We start from the raw sequence: 20076 nt of genomic DNA on the forward strand, positions 1-20076 counted from the left end.
CTGGTGAGCTTTTTTTTTGCTGAAGCCAGATAAGCCCGTGCTCAAGCTGGCGACCTCGGGGTCTCGAACCTAGGTCCCAATCATTAGTTTTTCGTTGCACATTGCGACACCTTAGTTGTTCATTGATTGCTTTCTCATATGTGCCTTGACCATGGGCCTTCAGCAGACCGAGTAACTCCCTGCTGGAGCCAGCGACCTTGGGTCCAAGCTGGTGAGCTTTTTTTTTGCTGAAGCCAGATAAGCCCGTGCTCAAGCTGGTGACCTCGGGGTCTCGAACCTAGGTCCTTCCGCATCCCAGTCCGAAGCTCTATCCACTGCGCCACCGCCTGGTCAGGCCAAACACCTTTTTTGTTATCTGGCTCTTCCATGCTTGGGGTCCTGGTGCAGGAGGGCTTAGCCCAGTGCACGGTGACTCACCTTGCCCTGTCCCTGCTGTGCATGGAGGGTGGGCTTGAGCGCCCACCGCTGGCCTTGTCACCACGCAGGGCACGGCCTAATCCTAGAGCACGGATGGTGTGACCCCAGGCCCCGCACTGGGCAGCACCCCTTCCCTCACCAAGCGTTCAGCAGCGGTCTGGGTGTGCTGCACTGCTCCGAAAGGGCCCAGAAGGTGTCCGGTGCCGTCCTCAGCCCAAATGACTGCACGATGACCCACCCAAGCCAGCAGTTACTCTGTTCCCTCGAGCTCCCCACCAGTGTGGCTGGTGGCTTTGTGCAGAGCGAGTGGGGCGTTGGGCTCGGACAGGGGTGGGCATCGAGGTGGATCCCTGGGGCATGAGGGCTGGGGGCGCCTGGGCGGGCGCCCGAGGAGGCCGCCTGCCCGCGCCGCTGGGGGCCGCCCGCGGGCCGTGCCGGTCAGAGCGCGCCGTGCGCCCCGGGCCCCGCGCCGGCACACGCTTGGCGGCCGCGGCGGCGACACGAGCGGCGGCGGCGGAGACGGGCCGGGCGGCAGGAATGCGGAACCCGCGCACTGGCTGAGGCGGCCCAGGATGGCGCAGGGGCGGCGGCGGCTGGCGGCCTGCGTGGGGCCCTAGCGCGGCGGCGTAGACGCTCCCGACCGGCCCGGCCCCGGCTCGCGGCGGGCGGCATCGCTGCCATGGCCAGGGAGTGGCAGAGGGCCGTCTTGGAGCTGCTGCAGCGGCCCGGGAACGCGCACTGTGCCGACTGCGGCGACCCGGGTAGGTGCGGGCCGGCCGGGAGCGGGGCCGGGGGATGCTGCCCGGGATGGGTGCGGGCTCGGGGGATACTGCCGGCGTGGGTGGCGGTCTGGGTGGGGGCCGGCCTGGATGCCAGACCCGGACGGGGAGGGCGCTATGGCGCCGGCGTGGCTGGGGGCGCGGGCCGCGCAGCTTGGTCCCCGCTCGGCTGGGGCGCGGCCCCCGAGTGCACCTGCCGGCCCCGCGACGCCCCCGGCCTGTGGCTGTGTCGCCTCCTCCCCTCCTCCCCCTGGGCTCCGTGTCTTGCTGTCACTCGCGGACCACCGCCGCGTTGCGAAATCTCGGGCTCCGCAGAGAAAGAGGAAATCGCGGCCGGCGGCCGGCTGCAGGGAAAGATGGGGAGAGCTGGCCTACGGGCTCCTGTGCGTGGGTGTGGGAGTCCACCTGGCGCCGGGCCACCTGGAGGTGACGTCATGGGCCCTCCTCTGGAGTTACCCTTTGCACAGTGTCCCCAGCAGGGGGAGGAAGCCCCCTCCTACACGTGGAACAGATGGGAAAGGGTGCCCTTCCCCCAGCCGGAGCCTCTGCTCTGGAGCAGGTGGCCAGTGCAGGTGAGGCACCAGCGCAGGCGCGGGAACAGGCCCACCTGCACCCCATCCCCCGGCAGGCAGCTCCCGGACTTTGCTCCTGGGTGGCCTGGGTTACTTGTCCTGGGACTGGCAGGACTCTGCCCTGCCTCTGGGGTGGGGCAGGCACAGCCCCAGAGGGTCAGCTGCTCACACCCCCACACCCCCAGTGTGGAGGGTGGCCCTGCTCAGGGACTGCCCCCAGGCACTCCAGGGGGACAGTGGACACTTCACTGGGGGATCCTAGCCAGAACCCCTCAAACACACCTCACACATGGAGGGGTCCAGGCCCCCAGGGAGGGGAGTGGAAGACCCTGCACTTGTCCCCAGACACCTGGGCAGCCACTGGACAGTCTCCAAATAGGACTCAGTCTCCAGCTGTCCCTTGCTGCCCACCCACTGGGCCAGGAGGGGTCTCTGGCAGGCAGGCAACTGCAGTGTGCCAGGCGAGGCCACGCTAGGAGCTTGAGTGCTCCACAGGGGGCAGCGGCAGGCTTTCCCAGAGACCACGTGGGCTGGGGTGGCCTTTGCTCGGCCTGCTGAGCAGGGCAGTGTAGGACCCGCCGGACGGTGGATGGGACGGCATTGTCATTGCCCTGGGCTGCTCCGGCCAGCGGAGCTCCTCACCCTAGACTCTCCCCCGCCCTCTCCCCGACCTGTATTTCCACTGTTCAGGGCAGCTGATCATGCCAGGGAGGCGTCAGGGAGAAAGGGGTGGTCAGCACGGGCCTCCCTCAGGCTTGGGCTGGTGGAGGGGTCAGGAGAGGGGGCTGGCCCTGTCCGCCTCCCTCCTGGTCACACTGCCCATGAGCGGCCTCCCTCCGGCCACCCCTGGGGCTCCAGCCTGGTGGGAGGGGTCTTCCTTGGTGTGGTGCCACGCCTAGCCCACCCTCTCGGTCCAGGGGCCGCTGCCCTTGGTCAACTCCCACTGAGCCCCGCCCTCCCTGGCCCTGGGCCAACCCTCCAGTTTTCAGAGTTGGTACCTGACGTCCGCATCTTGCCCCATCTGATAGGTGGCCCGTGGAGCAGGCAAGACGTGAGCAGTCCCCATTATACAGCTGGGGAAACTGAGGCCCCGCAGACCTGAACGGCCTCAGGGGACACGCCTCACAGGCAGACCAGGGCTTCTGCTGCCGGCCACAGCGCCCCTGCTCTGCGTGCCCTCTTCCTGCCTTCTCCTCGCTGCCCTGTGGCCCCGGGGTCCCCGTGGGACGCTCGCCCTTACTCTGTGCTTCTCGGGATGAAGCCCTGCTGGTCAGCCTTGTTCAGTGCAGCTGGGGCCTCCTGTCCCTCCTGTCCCTCCTGTCCCTCCTGTCCCTCCTGTCCCCTAGCTCTTTCCAGCCACAACGAGCCAGGCGCTGGGCATCACCAGGTGGGGTCCCCGGGGCATTGGCTCTAGGCAGTAGGACACAGAGCAGGCCTGGAGTGTTTGGGTATAGACATGGGTAGTCCTGGCCAGCGGGCCCTGTGACGGCTGCTGGGAGAGAGACAGTCTGGGGGATCCCTGCAGCCCCCCAGCGTTTGCTTCCAGACCTTCCCCCACGCCCTTGAACCTGGGCCCCTGTCTCACAGCCGCCCAGAGAGGCACTTCTCGTCACAGGCCTGGGAGGGGGTCTCCGTTGGGACAGGGGAAGGTGTGACCACTGCACTGCCTGAGTCACTGACCCGTTGGGACAGTCTTCCCTTCGAGCTCCATATCTTGTGCTAGAAGGACGTGGGGCCTCAGCTCTTTAATTGAGTTGGGCTGTGGGTGATACTTTCATGGTGCTTTGATGCACTTCACCTGGGCTCAACGGCCCGTAGCACGCAGGCCTCCTTATATGAGAGGCCTGGGCTCAGCCAGACCTTTCTCTCTGGCAAGGTGGATGGCTTGGGACACCGTGCGTGACGACCCTGCTGCTCTGGGTGTGTCTGAGCGCGTCCCAGGCGTGTCTGCGTGATGTGGCCTTGCCGGCCTGTCCTTGCTGGCCAGGGACTGAAGCATGTGCCTGCCAGGCCCCGAAGGGGTGAATTCAAGTCAGGAGCTCTGCGCTCAACCCCAGAAATGGAGGTGACTTTTCAAAAGTAGCTGAGAGCTGGGGCAGGAGCCCCTTGGTGGGGGGAGGGGGTCTTTCCAGGAATCGGGCCTCATTTGGGAGCGGGTCCCCTGAGAGGGTGGCTGGTGGGGGGCTGCTGAGGAGTGGGCTGCACTGATAGTAGTCCCCCCACATCTTGACCGAGGCTGCAGTGCACCTGCTCTTGGGGTTTAAAAATACTTCTTCACTGTGGTCACACACACAGTAGGTGCTTGAGTAATGTCGCCATGTCACATTGACGAGAGAAATCGCTTCCCACTGGGGTCACTGTGTTCATGGGTTTTCTCAGGGACGCTAGGCTCCTCCTGCCTCCTGAGCTGTGCGCGTGGGAGGAACTAGGGAGTTTAAACTGCCCGGTCTGAGTGAGGGTGGGGTGTGGTGGCCCTGCCTGGAAGGGTGTCCTGGCTAATGGTCCCACCATGAGCCCGGAACTGCCAGGAACGGCTCCACCCCCCGTGACCCTGACCTGGAATCAGTGGGTTGCAGGACTTGTCTTTATTAATCTTAAGTCTGTGCTTAAGTCACATTTATTTTACCGTTTAACGTTAGGAGTGTTTGGGTCCTTATTTAGAAGTTGTGACTGGAGTATGCCGTAGAAACCGAATTGCTCATGTCAATGAGCTGCGGTGCAGTTTCCCTGAGAGTAGCAGTTTCTAAGAACCTGTTGACAACGTGAAGTGAGGACTAGACCAGCAAAAGTTACATGAGTTACTTTCTTAACCACTTTAAGGGGCAGTGAGCACATTCACCTGCCCACAGGTGCACCACCCGTGCACTTATCCACACACCCGTGAGTCGCTGCACGATCCCATTTCACTACGGAAAGTGCTGGAAGGGCTCTGTAGGGTCCTGCGTGGCGTGGGGTGGGGTGGGGTGGGAGGTCTGGTCTGGTCGCTGTGGCAGAGGCCCTGGGACTTTCTTGTTGACTCCTCTGTTGACTGCTTCCTGTCTCACTCTCTCAGGCCCACTGTGGTGGCCGGAACGTGTGTGTGTGTGTGTGTGTGTGTGTGTGTGTGTGTATTAAAATATACTTAACAGGCCCTGGCCGTTTAGCTCAGTCAGTTAAAAGCATCATCCCTAAATGACAAGGTTGAGGGTTCAATCCCTGGTCGGGGCACACACAGGAAGCAACCAATAAATGCATGACCGAATGGAACAACAAATGACTGCTTCCCTTCCCCCTCCCCTCTCTCTCCCTTCCTCTGTCTCTCTTAAAAAAAAAACCACAAAAAAACAAAAAAACCCTGTGGAATAGCTCGGTTGGTTGTTAGAGCATCATCCCAGAGCACAGAGGTTGCCCATTTGATCCTCCGGTCAGGACCTAGACAGGAACAGATTGATGTTCCTGTCTCTCTCTCCCTGCTTCTCAAAAAAAAAAAAAAAAATCTATCTATCTATCTATATATCTATACTGTACATATTCACACACACACATAATGTAAAATTTGCCCACTTCACTATTTTGACGTGTGCAGTGGTACCGAATACTCACATTGCTGCACAGCCGTTGTCACCATCCACCCCCATCACTCTGTTCCTCTTGCAAACCTGAGGATCTACCCATTAAACACTAGTTCCCCACCCCCAGCCCATGGCACCGCCCACTGTCACCTCCCTATGAATTAACTCATCTATGCGCACCTCATGTAAGTGGGATTTCAGTACGTGTCCTGGGTCTGGCTTATTTCACTGAGCACAATGTCCTCAAGGTTCATCCACGTGGTAGCATATTGTAGAATTTTCTTTTTTTAAAAATATTTGAGGCCCTGGCCGGTTGGCTCAGTCAGTTGGAGCATTGTCCCAAAACACCAAGGTTGTGGGTTTGATCCCCAGTCAGGGCACGTATGGGAAGCAACCTGTGTGAATGCTTCTCTCCCTTCCTCCTTCCTTCCTTCCTTCCTTCCTTCCTTCCTTCCTTCCTTCCTTCCTTCCTTCCTTCCTTCCCTCCTTTCCTTTCCTTTCCTTCCTTCCTTCCTTCCTTCCTTCCTTCCTTCCTTCCCTCCCTCCTTCCTTCCTTCCTTTCCTTTCCTTCCCTCCCTCCCTCCCTCCTTCCTTCCTTCCTTTCCTTTCCTTCCCTCCCTCCTTCCTTCCTCCCTCCCTCCTCCCTCCCTCCCTCCTTCCTTCCTTCCTTCCTTTCCTTTCCTTCCCTCCTTCCTTCCTTCCTTCCTTCCTTCCTTCCTTCCTTCCTTCCTTCCTTTCCTTTCCTTCCCTCCCTCCTTCCTTCCTCCCTCCCTCCTTCCTTCCTTCCTTTCCTTTCCTTCCCTCCCTCCTTCCTTCCTTCCTTCCTTTCCTTTCCTTCCCTCCCTCCTTCCTTCCTTCCTTCCCTCCTTTCCTTCCCTCCTTCCCTCCTTCCCTTCTTCCTTCCTTCCTTCCTTCCTCCCTCCCTCCCTCCCTCCCTCCTTCCTTCCTTCCTCCTTTCCTTTCGCTGTCTCTCTCTTAAAGAGAGATATAATTGACATATAACTTGTATTAGTCCAAGGTGTACAACGTGGTTCAATGTTTATCTATTGTGAAATGGGCACCACAGTAAGTGTAGCTAACATCCATCACCGCCCACAGCTACAATTCCTGTTTCTTGCAATGAGCACGTTGAAGGCCTACCCCCAGCAGCCTTTCAGACACACAGTACGGCCTTCGCTGTGGTCACCAGGCTGTGCACGGCATCCCGGACTTCTCTTACTACGGGAAGTTTTTCCTTTTAACCACCCTCCACCCATTTTGTCGGTGCCCCTCTGACCACCATCCCTCCGTTGTATGAGTTTGGGGGTTTCGGTTTGTTTTTCTTTTTTTTTTTTTTTCATTTTTCCGAAGCTGGAAACAGGGAGGCAGTCAGACAGACTCCCGCGTGCGCCCAACCGGGATCCACCCGGCATGCCCACCAGGGGGCGATGCTCTGTTGCGACCAGAGCCACTCCAGCGCCTGAGGCAGAGGCCACAGAGCCATCCCCAGCGCCCAGGCCATCTTTGCTCCAATGGAGCCTCGGCTGTGGGAGGGGAAGAGAGAGACAGAGAGGAAGGAGAGGGGGAGGGGTGGAGAAGCAGATGGGCGCCTCTCCTGTGTGCCCTGGCCGGGAATCGAACTCGGGACTTCTGCACGCCAGGCCCATGCTCTACCACTGAGCCAACCGGCCAGGGCTTTGGCTTGTTTTTCTTAAGCGCCACACGTGGTGTCCGTCTTTCCCTGGCTTGTTTCACTTAGTGTAACACCCGTTACGTCACATCCACCCACGTCGTCCCCTCCTGCTGAGGAGGCTTCCCCCGTGCCCACACTGCCACATCGTCCCCTCCCCCATGCCCGCACTGCCACACCGTCCCCTCCTCGTCCTCTACCCAGACCCTTGGCCCTGTCGCATCCTGGCTGCCGTAAATGGTGCCGCGTGAACACGGTGGCACACACCGTTTCACTGGTGTTCTCATTTCCTTTGGGTCAGCACGCAGAAGTGGACCTGCGGCGTGTCCTGGTGGTCCCCTTATTCCAGCCAACCGCGCACGCGGCTTCCCTTCCTCCGTGCCCTCCGCGCTGCACCACGGTGGCGTCCGGCCCTTCAGGACGGCCACTGCAGCAGGCGCGAGGGGACGTCTCACTGTGGTTTGGACCCGCATTTCCTGGCCGACTAGTGACATTGAGCATCTTCGCTGCCTGTGGGCATCATCTGTTCTTTTTCTTCTGGTTTTTGAGGTGTGGAGTCGGGTCAAGATTTTTTCTCCTTGATGAGAGCCTCTATCACCCATCATAAACCCCCCTCTTAGAATGGCCTTTGCTGCATTTATTAAATTATTGTATGTTTTTATTTTTGTGTGTTTCAGGCATTAAATATTTTTTTTTCCCTTTGACCCGTTGATTGTTCAATAGTGCGTTAATCCACAAATACCTGGGGATTTTCCCGTTTTTGTCTTATCATTTTTAGTTTTATAGTCAGAAAAGATGCTCGATCTGATTTCGGTCTTATTCAATGTATTAAGATTTGTTTTGTGGCCCTGGCCAGGTAGGTCGGTTGGTTAGAGCGTCGTCCGGAAGCACAGGTTGCTAGTTTGATCCCTGGTCAGGGCGCATACAGGAACAGCTTGGTCTTCTTGTCTCTCTCTCTCTCTCTCTCTCTCTCTCTCAAAAAAAACCCCAAACAGGCCTGACCTGTGGTGGCGCAGTGGATAAAGCGTCGACCTGGAATTGCTGAGGTCGCCGGTTCGAAACCCTGGGCTTGCCTGGTCAAGGCACATATGGGAGTTGATGCTTCCAGCTCCTCCCCCCCCTTCTCTCTCTCTGTCTCTCCTCTCTCTCTCTCTCCCTCTGTCTCTCCCTCTCCTCTCTAAAATGAATAAAAAAATATATCTATTCTGGCAAATATTCTGTGTGTGCTATAGAAAAATGTGTATTATGTTGATTTTGGGTGAGATGTTCTATAAATGTCTGTTAAGTCCACTGGCCTCACATGCCCTTTCAGGCCAACGTTTTCTGACTGATTTGGCCTGGGTGACCTATCCATCGATGAAGTGAGGTATCAAAGGCCCTTACTAGTATATAATCTTCTCCTGTTAGGTCCGTTAATAATGGACTTATATTATTCAGTTAATACAGTGAATTGAATTGCTTCCATGTTGGGTACATAGAGATCTAGAAACATTCCGTTCTCTTGTTTGGTTGACTTCTTTATCGTTATGCAGCAAGTCTCTGGTCTCTTTCACAGTTTGGTCCTGACGTCAGTCTTTGATGAATATTGTGGCAACGCCAGCTTTCTTTCGGTTTCTATTTCCTTCCTTTTATGAGACCGAGTGATACTCCCCTCTGTGGAAAAATCGTACTTTTTTTTTTTTTTTTGTATTTTTCTGAAGCTGGAAACAGGGAGAGACAGTCAGACAGACTCCCGCATACGCCCGACCGGGATCCACCCGGCACGCCCACCATGGGGCGATGCTCTGCCCACCAGGGGACGATGCTCTGCCCATCCTGGGCGTCGCCATGTTGCGACCAGAGCCACTCTAGCGCCTGAGGCAGAGGCCACAGAGCCATCCCCAGCACCCGGGCCATCTTTGCTCCAATGGAGCCTTGGCTGCGGGAGGGGAAGAGAGAGACAGAGAGGAAAGCGCGGCGGAGGGGTGGAGAAGCAAATGGGCGCTTCTCCTGTGTGCCCTGGCCGGGAATCGAACCCGGGTCCTCCGCACGCTAGGCCGACGCTCTACCGCTGAGCCAACCGGCCAGGGCCAAAATCGTACTTTCTTTATCCGTTCACCCGCCGATGGGCACTGGGCTCCTGCTGGCCTAGCCGTGTGCTGGTTGCCCTAGGAGCATGTCATAGCTGCCCACAGGGGCCGGTCAGGGATGGGCAGCGGCTCCTGTGCTAGGAGCTGCCACTGACCACCACTCACTACCACTTCCTCTCCACACTCCCCTGGACGTCCGCCCCCTGCAGGACTTGAGCAGGCTCCAGAGGGCCAGGGAGGGTGCCCAGGGGGGAGATGTTCCCCGTGCCTCCTGTGCCGACCTCCCAGCAGCCTCTCTGAGACGGGCAGTGAGTCCAGGTGGCCAGGGACAGTCTGGAGGCCTGAGATGGGTGGCCGTGAGTGAGAGCCAGGGCCTGGGGCTGGTGCAAACACTCTGCAGAGGTGGCGGCGTGCGGTGCTGCGCGCCCGTAGGAGGCAGGCGCCTGGAGGGCCCAGGAAACCGGGTGCAGAACACCAAGGGCGTATGGTTTCTCTTCTTATTTGACGTGAAATTCACATGGCATAAAATTGACCGTTGAGCCTGACCAGGCGGTGGCGCAGTGGATAGAGCGTCGGACTGGGATGCGGAGGACCCAGGTTCGAGACCCCGAGGTCGCCAGCTTGAGCGCGGGCTCATCTGGTTTGAGCAAAAGTTCACCAGCTTGAGCCCAAGGTCGCTGGCTCGAGCAAGGGGTTACTCGGTCTGCTGTAGCCCCTGGTCAAGGCACATATGAGGAAGCAATCAATGAACAACTAAGGTGTCACAGCGAAAAACTGATGATTGATGCTTCTCATCTCTCCGTTCCTGTCTGTCTCTCTCTCTCTGTCTCTGTAAAGAAAAAAAATTGACCATTGAAAGGGAACAAGTCAGTGGCGTTTGGAACATTCCCAACGTTGTTGTGTGACCCCACTGGGACACAGCCCTAAAATAATTCTTACAGCTGGGAGACCAGATGAGGTACAAGGGAGGACGTCCCGAGGGGGGATGAGCCTGGAGCCTGGATGGGGGGGCTGGTGGGAGGACCCCCAGGAGGAGGCACCAGGTTAGCACCGCAGAGGCCGAGGGACCTGCAGTGGGGGGGACGAGAAGGGACATGGAGGTGTACACGGGGGTTGGCTGAGAGGGAACTTGGGGTCTGAGATGGACTTTGAAACCTGGCCTCACGTGTAAGCTGGGCGAGTGGGGGACTGAATGAAGGTGCAGGAGAGAGCCAGAATGTGCCAGAAGGCCCCTGGATGGGGGGCGGGGGTCAGGGCACAGCTGGGGCCCTGTGCTATCAGTGGATTGGGAGCAGGGTTCCCCCCGCTAAGAGGAAGGCCAACGGGAGAAGAAGGTGCCCACCTCACTCAGCCAGGTGCCAGGAGCATCAAGCCTCCTGAGTGCGGCACCCGCCAGGCCTCTGGAGCTTAGACTCCAGCAGGGAGACAGGACAGAGAGGTGTCACCTGTGCAGCAGGGCGAGGGGACCTGGGCTGCCGCACCGATGGAGCTGTGTGTGGAGGGGCAGCTCCTGGCTCCTGGCGGTGAGCAACTGGGGCGTGGGGGGCACCAGGCCTGCCCTTCCCACCTGGGCTGGCCCAGCACCCGCTGAATGCTGTCACCAGCAGAACTTCACCCTCCCCTGCTGGGCCTCACTTTGGAACGAGCAGAGGTCTCTGGAGCTGGGCCCAGGGCCTGGCCAGCCCACCCTCCCCCTGCTGGGCCTTGGCCGAGGGGACACACGGGCTGGGCCTGGCTCAGGACCATCTGCCTCACCTGTCCAGGTGTGTCAGTCTACCTCCTGGAAGGGGTAAGGTGGCTGAGTCATCTCAGAGCGCCCTGGAGAAGACAGGGCAAGGGCAGGCACTGACGACCAGGGAGCAGGGGGGGCTGGTGGCCTCTGACAGTCTTCCTTGAGCCGCCGGGGGGGGGGTCTCCCCAGCTGAGAGGAAGGTGGGGCCCAGGGACACCTGCAGGAGTGTTCCCGGAGCCTCAGGCCCGACCCCCCCCCCCCCTTACTGCACAGCCCAGGGTGGACTGATGGGCCTCGTGGTCTGTCCTGGGTGAGCTCAGACCCTGAAGAAGGCCGACTGCAGCCCACTGGGCAGGGAATTCCTGAGTCCTGGGTGCCCACAGAGGACCAGAGAGGAGGAGCAGGCTCTGGACAGCTCCTCTGTTGGGCCCGGGCGGAGGGATGCCCTGGAGAGGAGCCTGGGACAAGGGTGTGGGGCTCCTGGCCGGACAAAGGGGTCCCGGTGCTGGGGTGCCCCAGCCAGCGCCGCCCACCACAGGCCCTCCTCCCACTAAGCTTAGGATGTGCAGCTTTGCGTCCATGTGGACACGCCTCCCTTCCCGTCTCTCCTGGCCCCGGCTGGGTGGGGAGGGCTGTGTGGAGGTGGACGTGATGCAGGGACTTTCTGTTGTGCAAAAGGCTTAGTGTCTCCGTTTCCTCATCTGAAACTTCCTTGAGCCCTCGTAGAAGCCGCTGCTCACGCTGGGTTTGCGGGCTGGCACACGCGTGAGCACATCCCCATGCACCAGGTGGGCGCGGGCCTGGGTCCCGCAGCCCTGAGTTGTACCCCGGTGGGTCCTCGTGCCAGCTGCAAGACGCCAGGCAGGCGTGTGACCTCTCCTGGGTCCTCAGGGCCGATTTTCCCAGAGAGAGGATGTTAGTGACAGCCGTGACCACCCATCTGAGCACAGCCCTCCTGGGTTCACTCCTGTGTGTCGCACCCGTTTGTCCCTCGGAAGCAGGGTGGGCACTGGTTCTCTTAAAGGGCCAGACAGTACATGTTTTCGACTGCGTGGAACCCGCGTTCCCTGCTGGGTCCCGCAGGTTGGCCTCTGGGCAGCAGGGCTGAGGACACCCCAGCTCCCCAGTCCGGCTGTGGGAACCGGGCCACCGCCCCGCCCTGCATGATTTTCCAGCTGAAACCTGCTTCTTGGGCCGTGGCCCCACCTCTGCCCTGGCTGCTCCGCCCTCCCCTGGGCAGCCCGTGCCAGTCACTGCGCCGCAGGCTGGCCCGTGGGCGCGGCTGTGGGCGGGGCGCAGAGACCCCTGGGCCCCGGTCCCTGCGCGCCCCTGCGCGCCCCGTGTCTCACCTGGGGTCCTGTGGTCAGAGCCGCTGCCCCACTGGGCTGGTCGGTGTGTGTGTGGCCCGCCCAGCCTCCCTGCTCATTTCCTCACTTCCTGCCGGAGCAGCGTTGTCGCAAAGAGGGAGCCGGCTCCCGGGGCCTGAGCAGGTGGCTGCCAGCCTGGTGCCCCGTGGTGTCCTGGCGTGGGCCGTGCCCAGGGAGCGCCCGGTGGGTGGGACCGTGGGGTGGACGCTGCATTGTCCTCTGCAGCGGTCAAATTGCGTGAGCGGCACCAGAACCAGTAAGACCTTGGCCATAGGCGGGCTCTCCTGTCAGGTTGTTTGAAGTGTCCCTGACACCACAGAGGCTCGAACTAGGGGACGTGGCCTTCTCCCCACCCCAGACCCCATTTCCCTCCCTCTGGGGCCTCTGTCCCACAAGCTCAGGCCCCACCAACCCTGCAGATCCTGGCTTCTGGTCCCTTCCCAGCCCTAGCCACCGCAGCAAGTTGTAGCCTGTCCCGTGGTGTCCCCAGGTGGTCACCCTGCAGGGCTGGAAGGGAGCTAGGAATACAGCTGGCCGGGCAGTCCAGGCGTCTGGTCAGGGCTGCTGGGCGGGGCCGAGACAGTGCATGGTCAACAGGCAAATGACCACAAATGCCCAGAGAGGCAAGTGCTGTGGAGACATGAGGGGCTCCTGACAGGACGCATGGGGGTGTCCCCCGCTGGTCAGGGGTGTGTGGTGACATAGGGCTGGGGCATGCAGGGGGCAAGGACCCGCTAGGTGTTGGGGGAGTAGCTTCTGGGCCGGACGAGGCGTGGTGAGAAGTCCCTGGAACCTTCCAAAGAGCGTTGGTGTGCTGTGCGCCTTCCAAGCATGGCTGAGGCTTCCAGGGCCAGGGGACAGATGTGCCTGCCTGTGGGATGGCCCCTGTTCCTCAGGCCCTCAATCACAGCTCTTCTGAGCTGGGGTCAGGCCCCCCCAGAACCAAGGCTCCAAGGCCACGGGGTCTCAGGGAAGCTGCCACCTTTGGAGGCCCTGGTGGGCACCTCCTCTGTCAACGAGCTCAGTGCAGGGAGGGGGTCGGGGCGGGACCTCCCCTCCCGGTGGCCTCAGAGCACCAGCCTCCGTGTCCCTGTGTGGGGGGACACGGTGTGGGGGGAAGTATCCCCACCCCACCCCAGATCTACCTGGAGCCCCTTCCCACACCGGCCACCCCTCCCACAGACCCCAGTGTGCCTGTCCTCCCGCCCATCCCCCCACTGTGGGTGGCGGGCTCCCTGCTCACAGCCCCCACGGAGAGCCTGGGGCTGGGCACCGGGCCCGCGGATGACGCAGCTGTTTTTCTCTGAAACTTCTCTGTTCCGAGTGTCACTCAGAAGCTGTGTGTCTCGGGCCAGCTGACCGCCTCCCTGGCCTCTCCTTCCTCCGCTCGGCTCGTCCCAGCCTTCAGAGTGGAGACTGGACAATGAGCTATGCGCTGGTGGACAGCAAGCACCAGCTGTACTGCCACTGACCCTTCAAGGAGGTGACCTGTGCCCAGCGTGGTGTGACCCTCCCAGGGCCTGGGGCTGGTGGTCCTTAGCCCAGGAACTAACGGTGCCCCCCACCAAACCCTCCACTTACAGGTGCATCCCCCCCCACTGTGCTGCATGGACATTCAGTGTCTGAGGGGCTCTCACTCCTGGTATCAGGCTGAGTTCTCTGAAGGTCCCTGAGGGAAGTGGCCTGTGGCGGCCTGTGTGTGGTCTGTATGTGGGCACAGCCCTGTGTCACAGAGAAAAGTGTCCAGACTTGGCAGCGTGCAGGTGGCCAACTCCATGACGCCCAGGCTCTTGGACTCCTGGGCCCTCCGGCTGTGGTCACTGCAGGGTGGGGTCAGCGCTGTGCTCTCGGGAGCGTGGCCTGGCCACGCCGGGGGCATGCGGGGGGCATGCAGGGGGCAAGGGCCCGCTGGGTGTTGGGGGAGTAGCCTCTAGGCTGGACGAGGCGTGGTGAGAAGTTTCCTGCGAACCCGCTCAAGCTGGTGGCCTCAGCGGGCGTCTTGATTTAAACCTGCTTGGTCAGAGGGTTCTGTGGGCTCCTGGCAACAAGGCCCACTTCCCTGGTGTCCTCCTCCACAGTGCCCCCTGTGCCATCAGTCAGTGTGAATATTTCAGCCGATGGAAGCCTGGGCCCCTCGCCTCTCCCTGTCTGGACGCGGGGGTTGTCAGCACACTGCTGGGTCTGCGTCATCCACACCCGCGTGTCTGTTCAACCTCTCCAGTAAAGTGGGCACACGGAGTCCCCCGGTGTGCCCGCAGGCACGAGCAAGCCAGGGTCCTCTGCACACCAGACACGTCCGCTCTAATCACGTGCTGTCGTCGCTGGGCGTGTGGTCCATTCTCGGATGTGCCATCATCAGTGTCCCCCACGTGATGGAGTGTCCACTCGGGGGTCTGGGCTGCTCTGGCCCCAGGGCAGCCGGGTGTTGAGTGGGCTGCTGCTCCTCGGGGGGGGGGGCCCTGAGCCCTGCCTGGGGTCCTCAGAGCCAGTGACCCTGGGGATCTCACCAGCCGCCTGTTGCTCAGATGGGGGACCGAGGCCACAGGAGGCCCTCGCGGGCCTGGGCTCCCTCTCACCCAGGCTCTGCCCTCTGCCTTCCAGATCCCGACTGGGCCTCGTACACCCTGGGGGTGTTCATCTGCTTGAGCTGCTCCGGCATCCACCGCAACATCCCCCAGGTCAGCAAGGTCAAGTCCGTTCGCCTGGACACCTGGGAGGAGGCCCAAGTGGAGGTACGGCCAAGGCTGGGGGGCGGACACTCAAGGCCACCCTGGGGACCTCGGCCTGGCCCTTGAAGGTCCCTTCATCCCTGGTTCTCCAGGCTCTAGGGCTCGGCCTGGTGGGGATCTGAGGCCGGGGGTCCCTCCTGTGCAGCTGCACCCCACCCTCACCCTCGTCGCTGGATGCAACTGGGCCGACTCTCCCCACCTCCCTGTGGGGCAGCTGCAGAGAGAGGGCCAAGGGTCCCCTCCACTGGCCGCTCCTGGGCCTCTGATCCCAACACCTCAAATCCCAACTCCTGGGGCTCTGGTGCTCAGCTGTGCAGGGACAGGCCCTGGTCATAGGGCATGTGGGTGCCATGCGGGTGACAGAGCCCGTCCACTCTGACCCATGTCTGCTGAGCTCTCACTGAACCCAGGGGCTGGGGCGGTGGCTGGCCCTGGGAGGACCTTGGGGAGGGCAAGGTGGTGACTCACACTGGGTGGCAGGAGGGCCCCCCAGCCCAGACCAAGTGGGGAGAGGCGTGGGCTGGGGAGACCACCAGGTGGGGTGTAGGAGAGCAGGAGAGGTGGAGCAGGTGGGGTCTGACCCATGGCGGCTGTGGGGAGAGGGGTGGGGGCTGAGGAGCAGAGCCAGTGGCTACTCGAGGTCCCGCTGCAGGACATAGAGTGGTTGTGCAGTGAGAGAAGCTGCTGGCTCGGGTGGGGCCGGCCATGGGCTCGGGGCATCCAGGGTTGGTAGCCCATGTGTGCCCGACCTGGGGGTCACTGGTGCCCTGCTGTCATTGTAACTCAGTGGCACTGGCTTCCCCTGGGAGCTTGTTACAAATGCACAGTTCTGCGTTGAGCAAGGTCACTGCATGGGACACTCGCCAAGTGTGGCTGGAAACATCCTGACCTCACCTGTTGTGCAGAACACGGGAAGGCACGCCCTGGTGCCACCCTGGGCTGGGCTCTGAGGCCCCGGCTAGAAACTACTTGGTGGTGTGGTGCCCTGTCAGGAAGGAGGGGAGAGGGACCCAGACTCCTGCTCTGCTGGGACGCCCCTGGTTCTGTCTGCAGATGCTCAGGAAGGGGTCTGCAGGGAGACGGGGGCAGGGCCGAGGGGCTTCACGTCCCCTGTGTTGTCCTCACAACAAGAGAGCTGGCCCCTCTGGATGGACACGGGTGTCCATCTCCTCCCACCAACCGGGGCCAGTGACCAGCCTGGGAGAGGCGTCACCTGGTGCAGGTGGGGGTTAGGGGAAGCCCAGCTCCTGGACGCGGAAGTGGCACCGTCAGGGGTGACGTGCTACAGCCCCCCTCCCCCTCTCCCAAGTCCACGCAAGGGCTCCCTGCTCCCCTTTGCTGAGGAAGAGGAGAGGCAGTGTCCCTCTGGGGTCTTCTTGTCTTATCTCGAGTGAAGCCCAGCATCTACTGGGACCTTCCGATCATCAGTGTCTCCGTGCCCTGACCCTGGGAGTCACTTCCCTTGTCTTGGGGTTCTCACGCATTCACGCATTTGAGGGAGGAGCTGACGCTTCTCTCCGTTGTCTCTTGACTTGGCTCGTGGGGGTTTTGCAGTGGAAACATTTCACTTTGGTGTTGTCAGGCTGATCAACCTCTTCTTTTGTGGTTTTAGGGTTTATAGCAAACATAGGCCTGCTCGAGCCCAGGATTATTTTTACTCACAACAGCTTTATTGAGGTGTAACTCACACACCATACAGTGCACCTTTCTAAAGCGTAGTGTTCACAGGGCTCTGCAACCACCAGGATCTAATTTCAGAATATTTTCATGTCCCGAAATAAGCCGGGCACCCACAGGCAGCCCCTGCTCCCCACCTGCCCCCATCCCAGCCCCTGGGAGCAGACAGACATCCCTCTGGGTCTGCTGTCCTGGGGGTCACACAGCTCAGCCTCTGTGCTCCCTCCCGCTCTGGGTGTCATGGGGCCGCCAGCCGCAGCCCCTGTGACACCCCATTCGTGGCCAGCCGCTTCCCACTGGGGGACAGGGACGGTGTCGTCCACTCTCCAGTGACGGGCTCTTGGGTCGTCTCTCCCTTCTGCTACCGTGAATAGCGCTGCTGTAACTGATCATGTGCCAGTTTCTGTGGGCATGGCTTTGCCTCTCTCAGACTGGAGAGGAGCTGCCGGGTCTCCTAGGGACGCTGCTGTCACAGTCGAGGGAGAACCTGCCAGACAGCCTGTCCAGAGCGGCCGCACTCTGGCCAGCAGTGCAGAAGCAGCCGGGTTTCCCCACAAGCACTTACCCCGTCTCCGATGGCAGCCACCCCAGGCAGAGAGAGCCCGTGGCTCGTGCCGGTGCTGACGCGTGTGTCCCGCTGGCCGGTGGCGCTGAGCCTCTTCCCACATGCCTCTCGACCACCTGTCTGTCTTCCTGGGGAAAGCGTCCATTCACATCCCTCACCCAGTTCAAAAACGGTTGTTCATCTTTATTGTTGAGTTAGGAGTTCCCGTTATGAAGAGCCCTTCATCACTGCCATCGCTGGTGGTGGTTGTAAACACGCGCTCTCATGTCGGTACTTGTAACATCTTTTTTCAAATAACTTTTAAATGCAAAAACTGCCTTTTTTTGTGTGTGTATTTTTCTGAAGCCGGAAGCGGGGAGAGAGTCAGACAGACTCCCGCATGCGCCCGATCGGGATCCACCCAGCATGCCCACCAGGGGGCGACACTCTGCCCCTCTGGGGAGTCGCTCTGTTGCGACCAGAGCCACTCTAGTACCTGGGGCAGAGGCTGAGGAGCCATCCCCAGCGCCCGGGCCATCTTTGCTCCAGTGGAGCCTCGGCTGCAGGAGGGGAAGAGAGAGACAGAGAGGAAGGAGAGGGGGAGGGGTGGAGAAGCAGATGGGCGCCTCTCCTGTGTGCCCTGGCCGGGAATCGAACCCGGGACTTCTGCACGCCAGGCCAACGCTCTACCACTGAGCCAACTGGCCAGGGCCGCAAAAACTGCCTTTTTAAAGTTTATCATTCTTAAGGAGTTACTTAAGTAATTCCTAAATTGTGGAGGTGAGACAGACAGTGTAGAAGTTACCTTTTTAACGTGCACAACTCCATGACGTCTAGCTCATTCCCGTGTTGTGTGGTCATCCCTTCTGTCCAGCTCCACAGTGCTCCCATTGACCGGGAGACCCCACCCCGCAACCCCTCAGCTTCCTGCCTCTGGGCGCACCTGCTCTGGACGCCCGGCACTGGTGGAGCAGCACAATTGGTGACCTTTGTCTGGCTTCTTGCACGCACCACCATGGTTCTGAGGGTCACCATACCTTCTTGATGGCATCCTTGGAAGCACAGGTGTTTTGTTGTTTTTTTTCTTTTTTAGGTGAGAGGAAGGGAGATAGTGAGGCAGAATCCCACAGGCGCCTGGTTGGTGGATCCAACTCCCACAGGATCCACCCAGCAACCCCATCTGGGGCCGATGCTCCAGTACCAAGCTATTTTTAGCACCTGAGGCTGATGCACTCTAATGGAGCTATCCTCAGTGCCTGGGGCCACACTCAAACCAATCTAAACACTGGCCGCAGGAGAGAAGGGGGAGAGGGAGGAGGAAAGACGCATGTGGCTGCTTCTCCTGTGCGCCCTGACTGGAAATCAAACCCAGAAGGTGCGTGTGCTGGGCCAGTCCTCATATCCACTGAGCCACCAGCCAGGGCCCAAAGCTCTTAATTTTGAAGAAGCTGTGTTTATTTTTCTTTTGTTGCTTGGTGTTCTTTTGTTTCTGTTGGTTTGGTGTCCTATCTAAGAAACCATTTCCTAATCCAGAGTCGCAAAGATTTCCTTATGTTCCTAAAATGACTTACGAAATTATCCCATGATTTCTATTTACCACTGCAGTTGTCTAGATCTGGACATTAAATCTTTAACGCAATTTGATTTCTTCTACGGGAAGATGCACCCAACCCTGCTTTTCTCCGCCAGCTTCCCCGTTTCCTAGCGCCCTCCCGATACCCCACGGATGGACGTCCCCCAGCGATTGGAGAGCCCCCATCACTGCACATCACCTGCTGTCTGATCCGCTCAGCACCGGACCTCAGCCCCTGCCGGGCCTTTTTCTGGGCCTCCTGGTCTGTCCCAGGAGCGTGGCTTCCTTCCCGGCGCCTGCCTTATTCTGCGTTATAACAGGCTTTAACACAGGGGTCCCCAAACTACGGCCCGCGGGCCACATGCGGCCCCCTGAAGCCATTTATCTGGCCCCCGCCGCACTTCTGGAAGGGGCACCTCTTTCACTGGTGGTCAGTGAGAGGAGCACTGTATGTGGCGGCACCGCAAAGCACGGCGTCACTCACGTACAGTACTACTTCCGGTGACGCAGGACGCATGCCTCACAGCTCTGAAAGTGCGTCATATCACTTGATATGGCTAGCAGTGACAAATATGGAACCAGACATTGACCATTTCATTAGCCAAAAGCAGGCCCATAGTTCCCAATGAAATACTGGTCAGTTTGTTGATTTAAATTTACTTGTTCTTTATTTTAAATACTGTATTTGTTCACATTTTTTTTTTTTACTTTAAAATAAGATATGTGCAGTGTGCATAGGGATTTGTTCATAGTTTTTTTTATAGTCCGGCCCTCCAATGGTCTGAGGGACAGTGAACTGGCCCCCTCTGTAAAAAGTTTGGGGACCCCTGCTTTAACATCTGCTAGGAGCAGTCCTCATGTTCAGAATTTCCTAGGGCATTTTTGCTTCTTAAATTTTAAAGTAAACTCTAGAATCATTGCTAGCTTTAAAAAAACCCACAAAAACGATTCCTGGGTTTAGGTGTTTTGTTTCTGAGAACTGTAAGAAGCACACAAGTTATCCCGGGAGACGGCGTGTTCACTCTCCCACCCACAGCACGGACCTCGTCCCGGGTCTCTGTCACCTCCGCAGGGAACGGTATTTCCCGTGGAGACGGAACATTCCTCATTGGGCTGATTCTTAGGTGCTTTGCCTAAGAATCGTGGAGGGGTCTTCCCTCTGTCACCCTGCGAGCGGATTGGTTGGTGTTCTGTGTGGAAAAGCAAGTGGTTTTAGAATTCTGATTTGGTGGCAGCCTTTGGTCGAATGTCTCGTTTGTGGGTTTTTTCCAGTGGTCCGTCTGGAGTCCCACCACATTCACACCTGCTGTTCCTCCTCGCTCCAGATGGTGCCCCCGGGACAGGGAGGGTGGGGGTCTGGGCCCAGCGAGGGCCAAGCCCTTGGGCGTGCTGACTGT

At 59.7% G+C, this 20076-nt stretch overlaps 1 protein-coding gene across 2 annotated transcripts in view; it reads left to right on the forward strand.

The window, feature by feature from the left end:
- The first annotated feature begins 863 nt into the window (after nt 1-863).
- The window catches only part of ADAP1 (ArfGAP with dual PH domains 1), a 37531-nt gene continuing 18318 nt past the window's right edge, over nt 864-20076 (forward strand). The window contains exons 1-2 of one of the 2 annotated variants that reach the window (XM_066273574.1): nt 864-1178; nt 14758-14888. In XM_066273574.1, the coding sequence (XP_066129671.1) occupies nt 1097-1178; nt 14758-14888 (213 nt within the window). In that variant the 5' untranslated portion in view covers nt 864-1096. The remainder of the gene's footprint in view (nt 1179-14757; nt 14889-20076) is intronic. The other variant, XM_066273573.1, reaches the window with a different exon arrangement.

The sequence above is a fragment of the Saccopteryx bilineata genome, chromosome 4 (assembly GCF_036850765.1).
Source record: "Saccopteryx bilineata isolate mSacBil1 chromosome 4, mSacBil1_pri_phased_curated, whole genome shotgun sequence".
NCBI lineage: Eukaryota > Metazoa > Chordata > Mammalia > Chiroptera > Emballonuridae > Saccopteryx > Saccopteryx bilineata.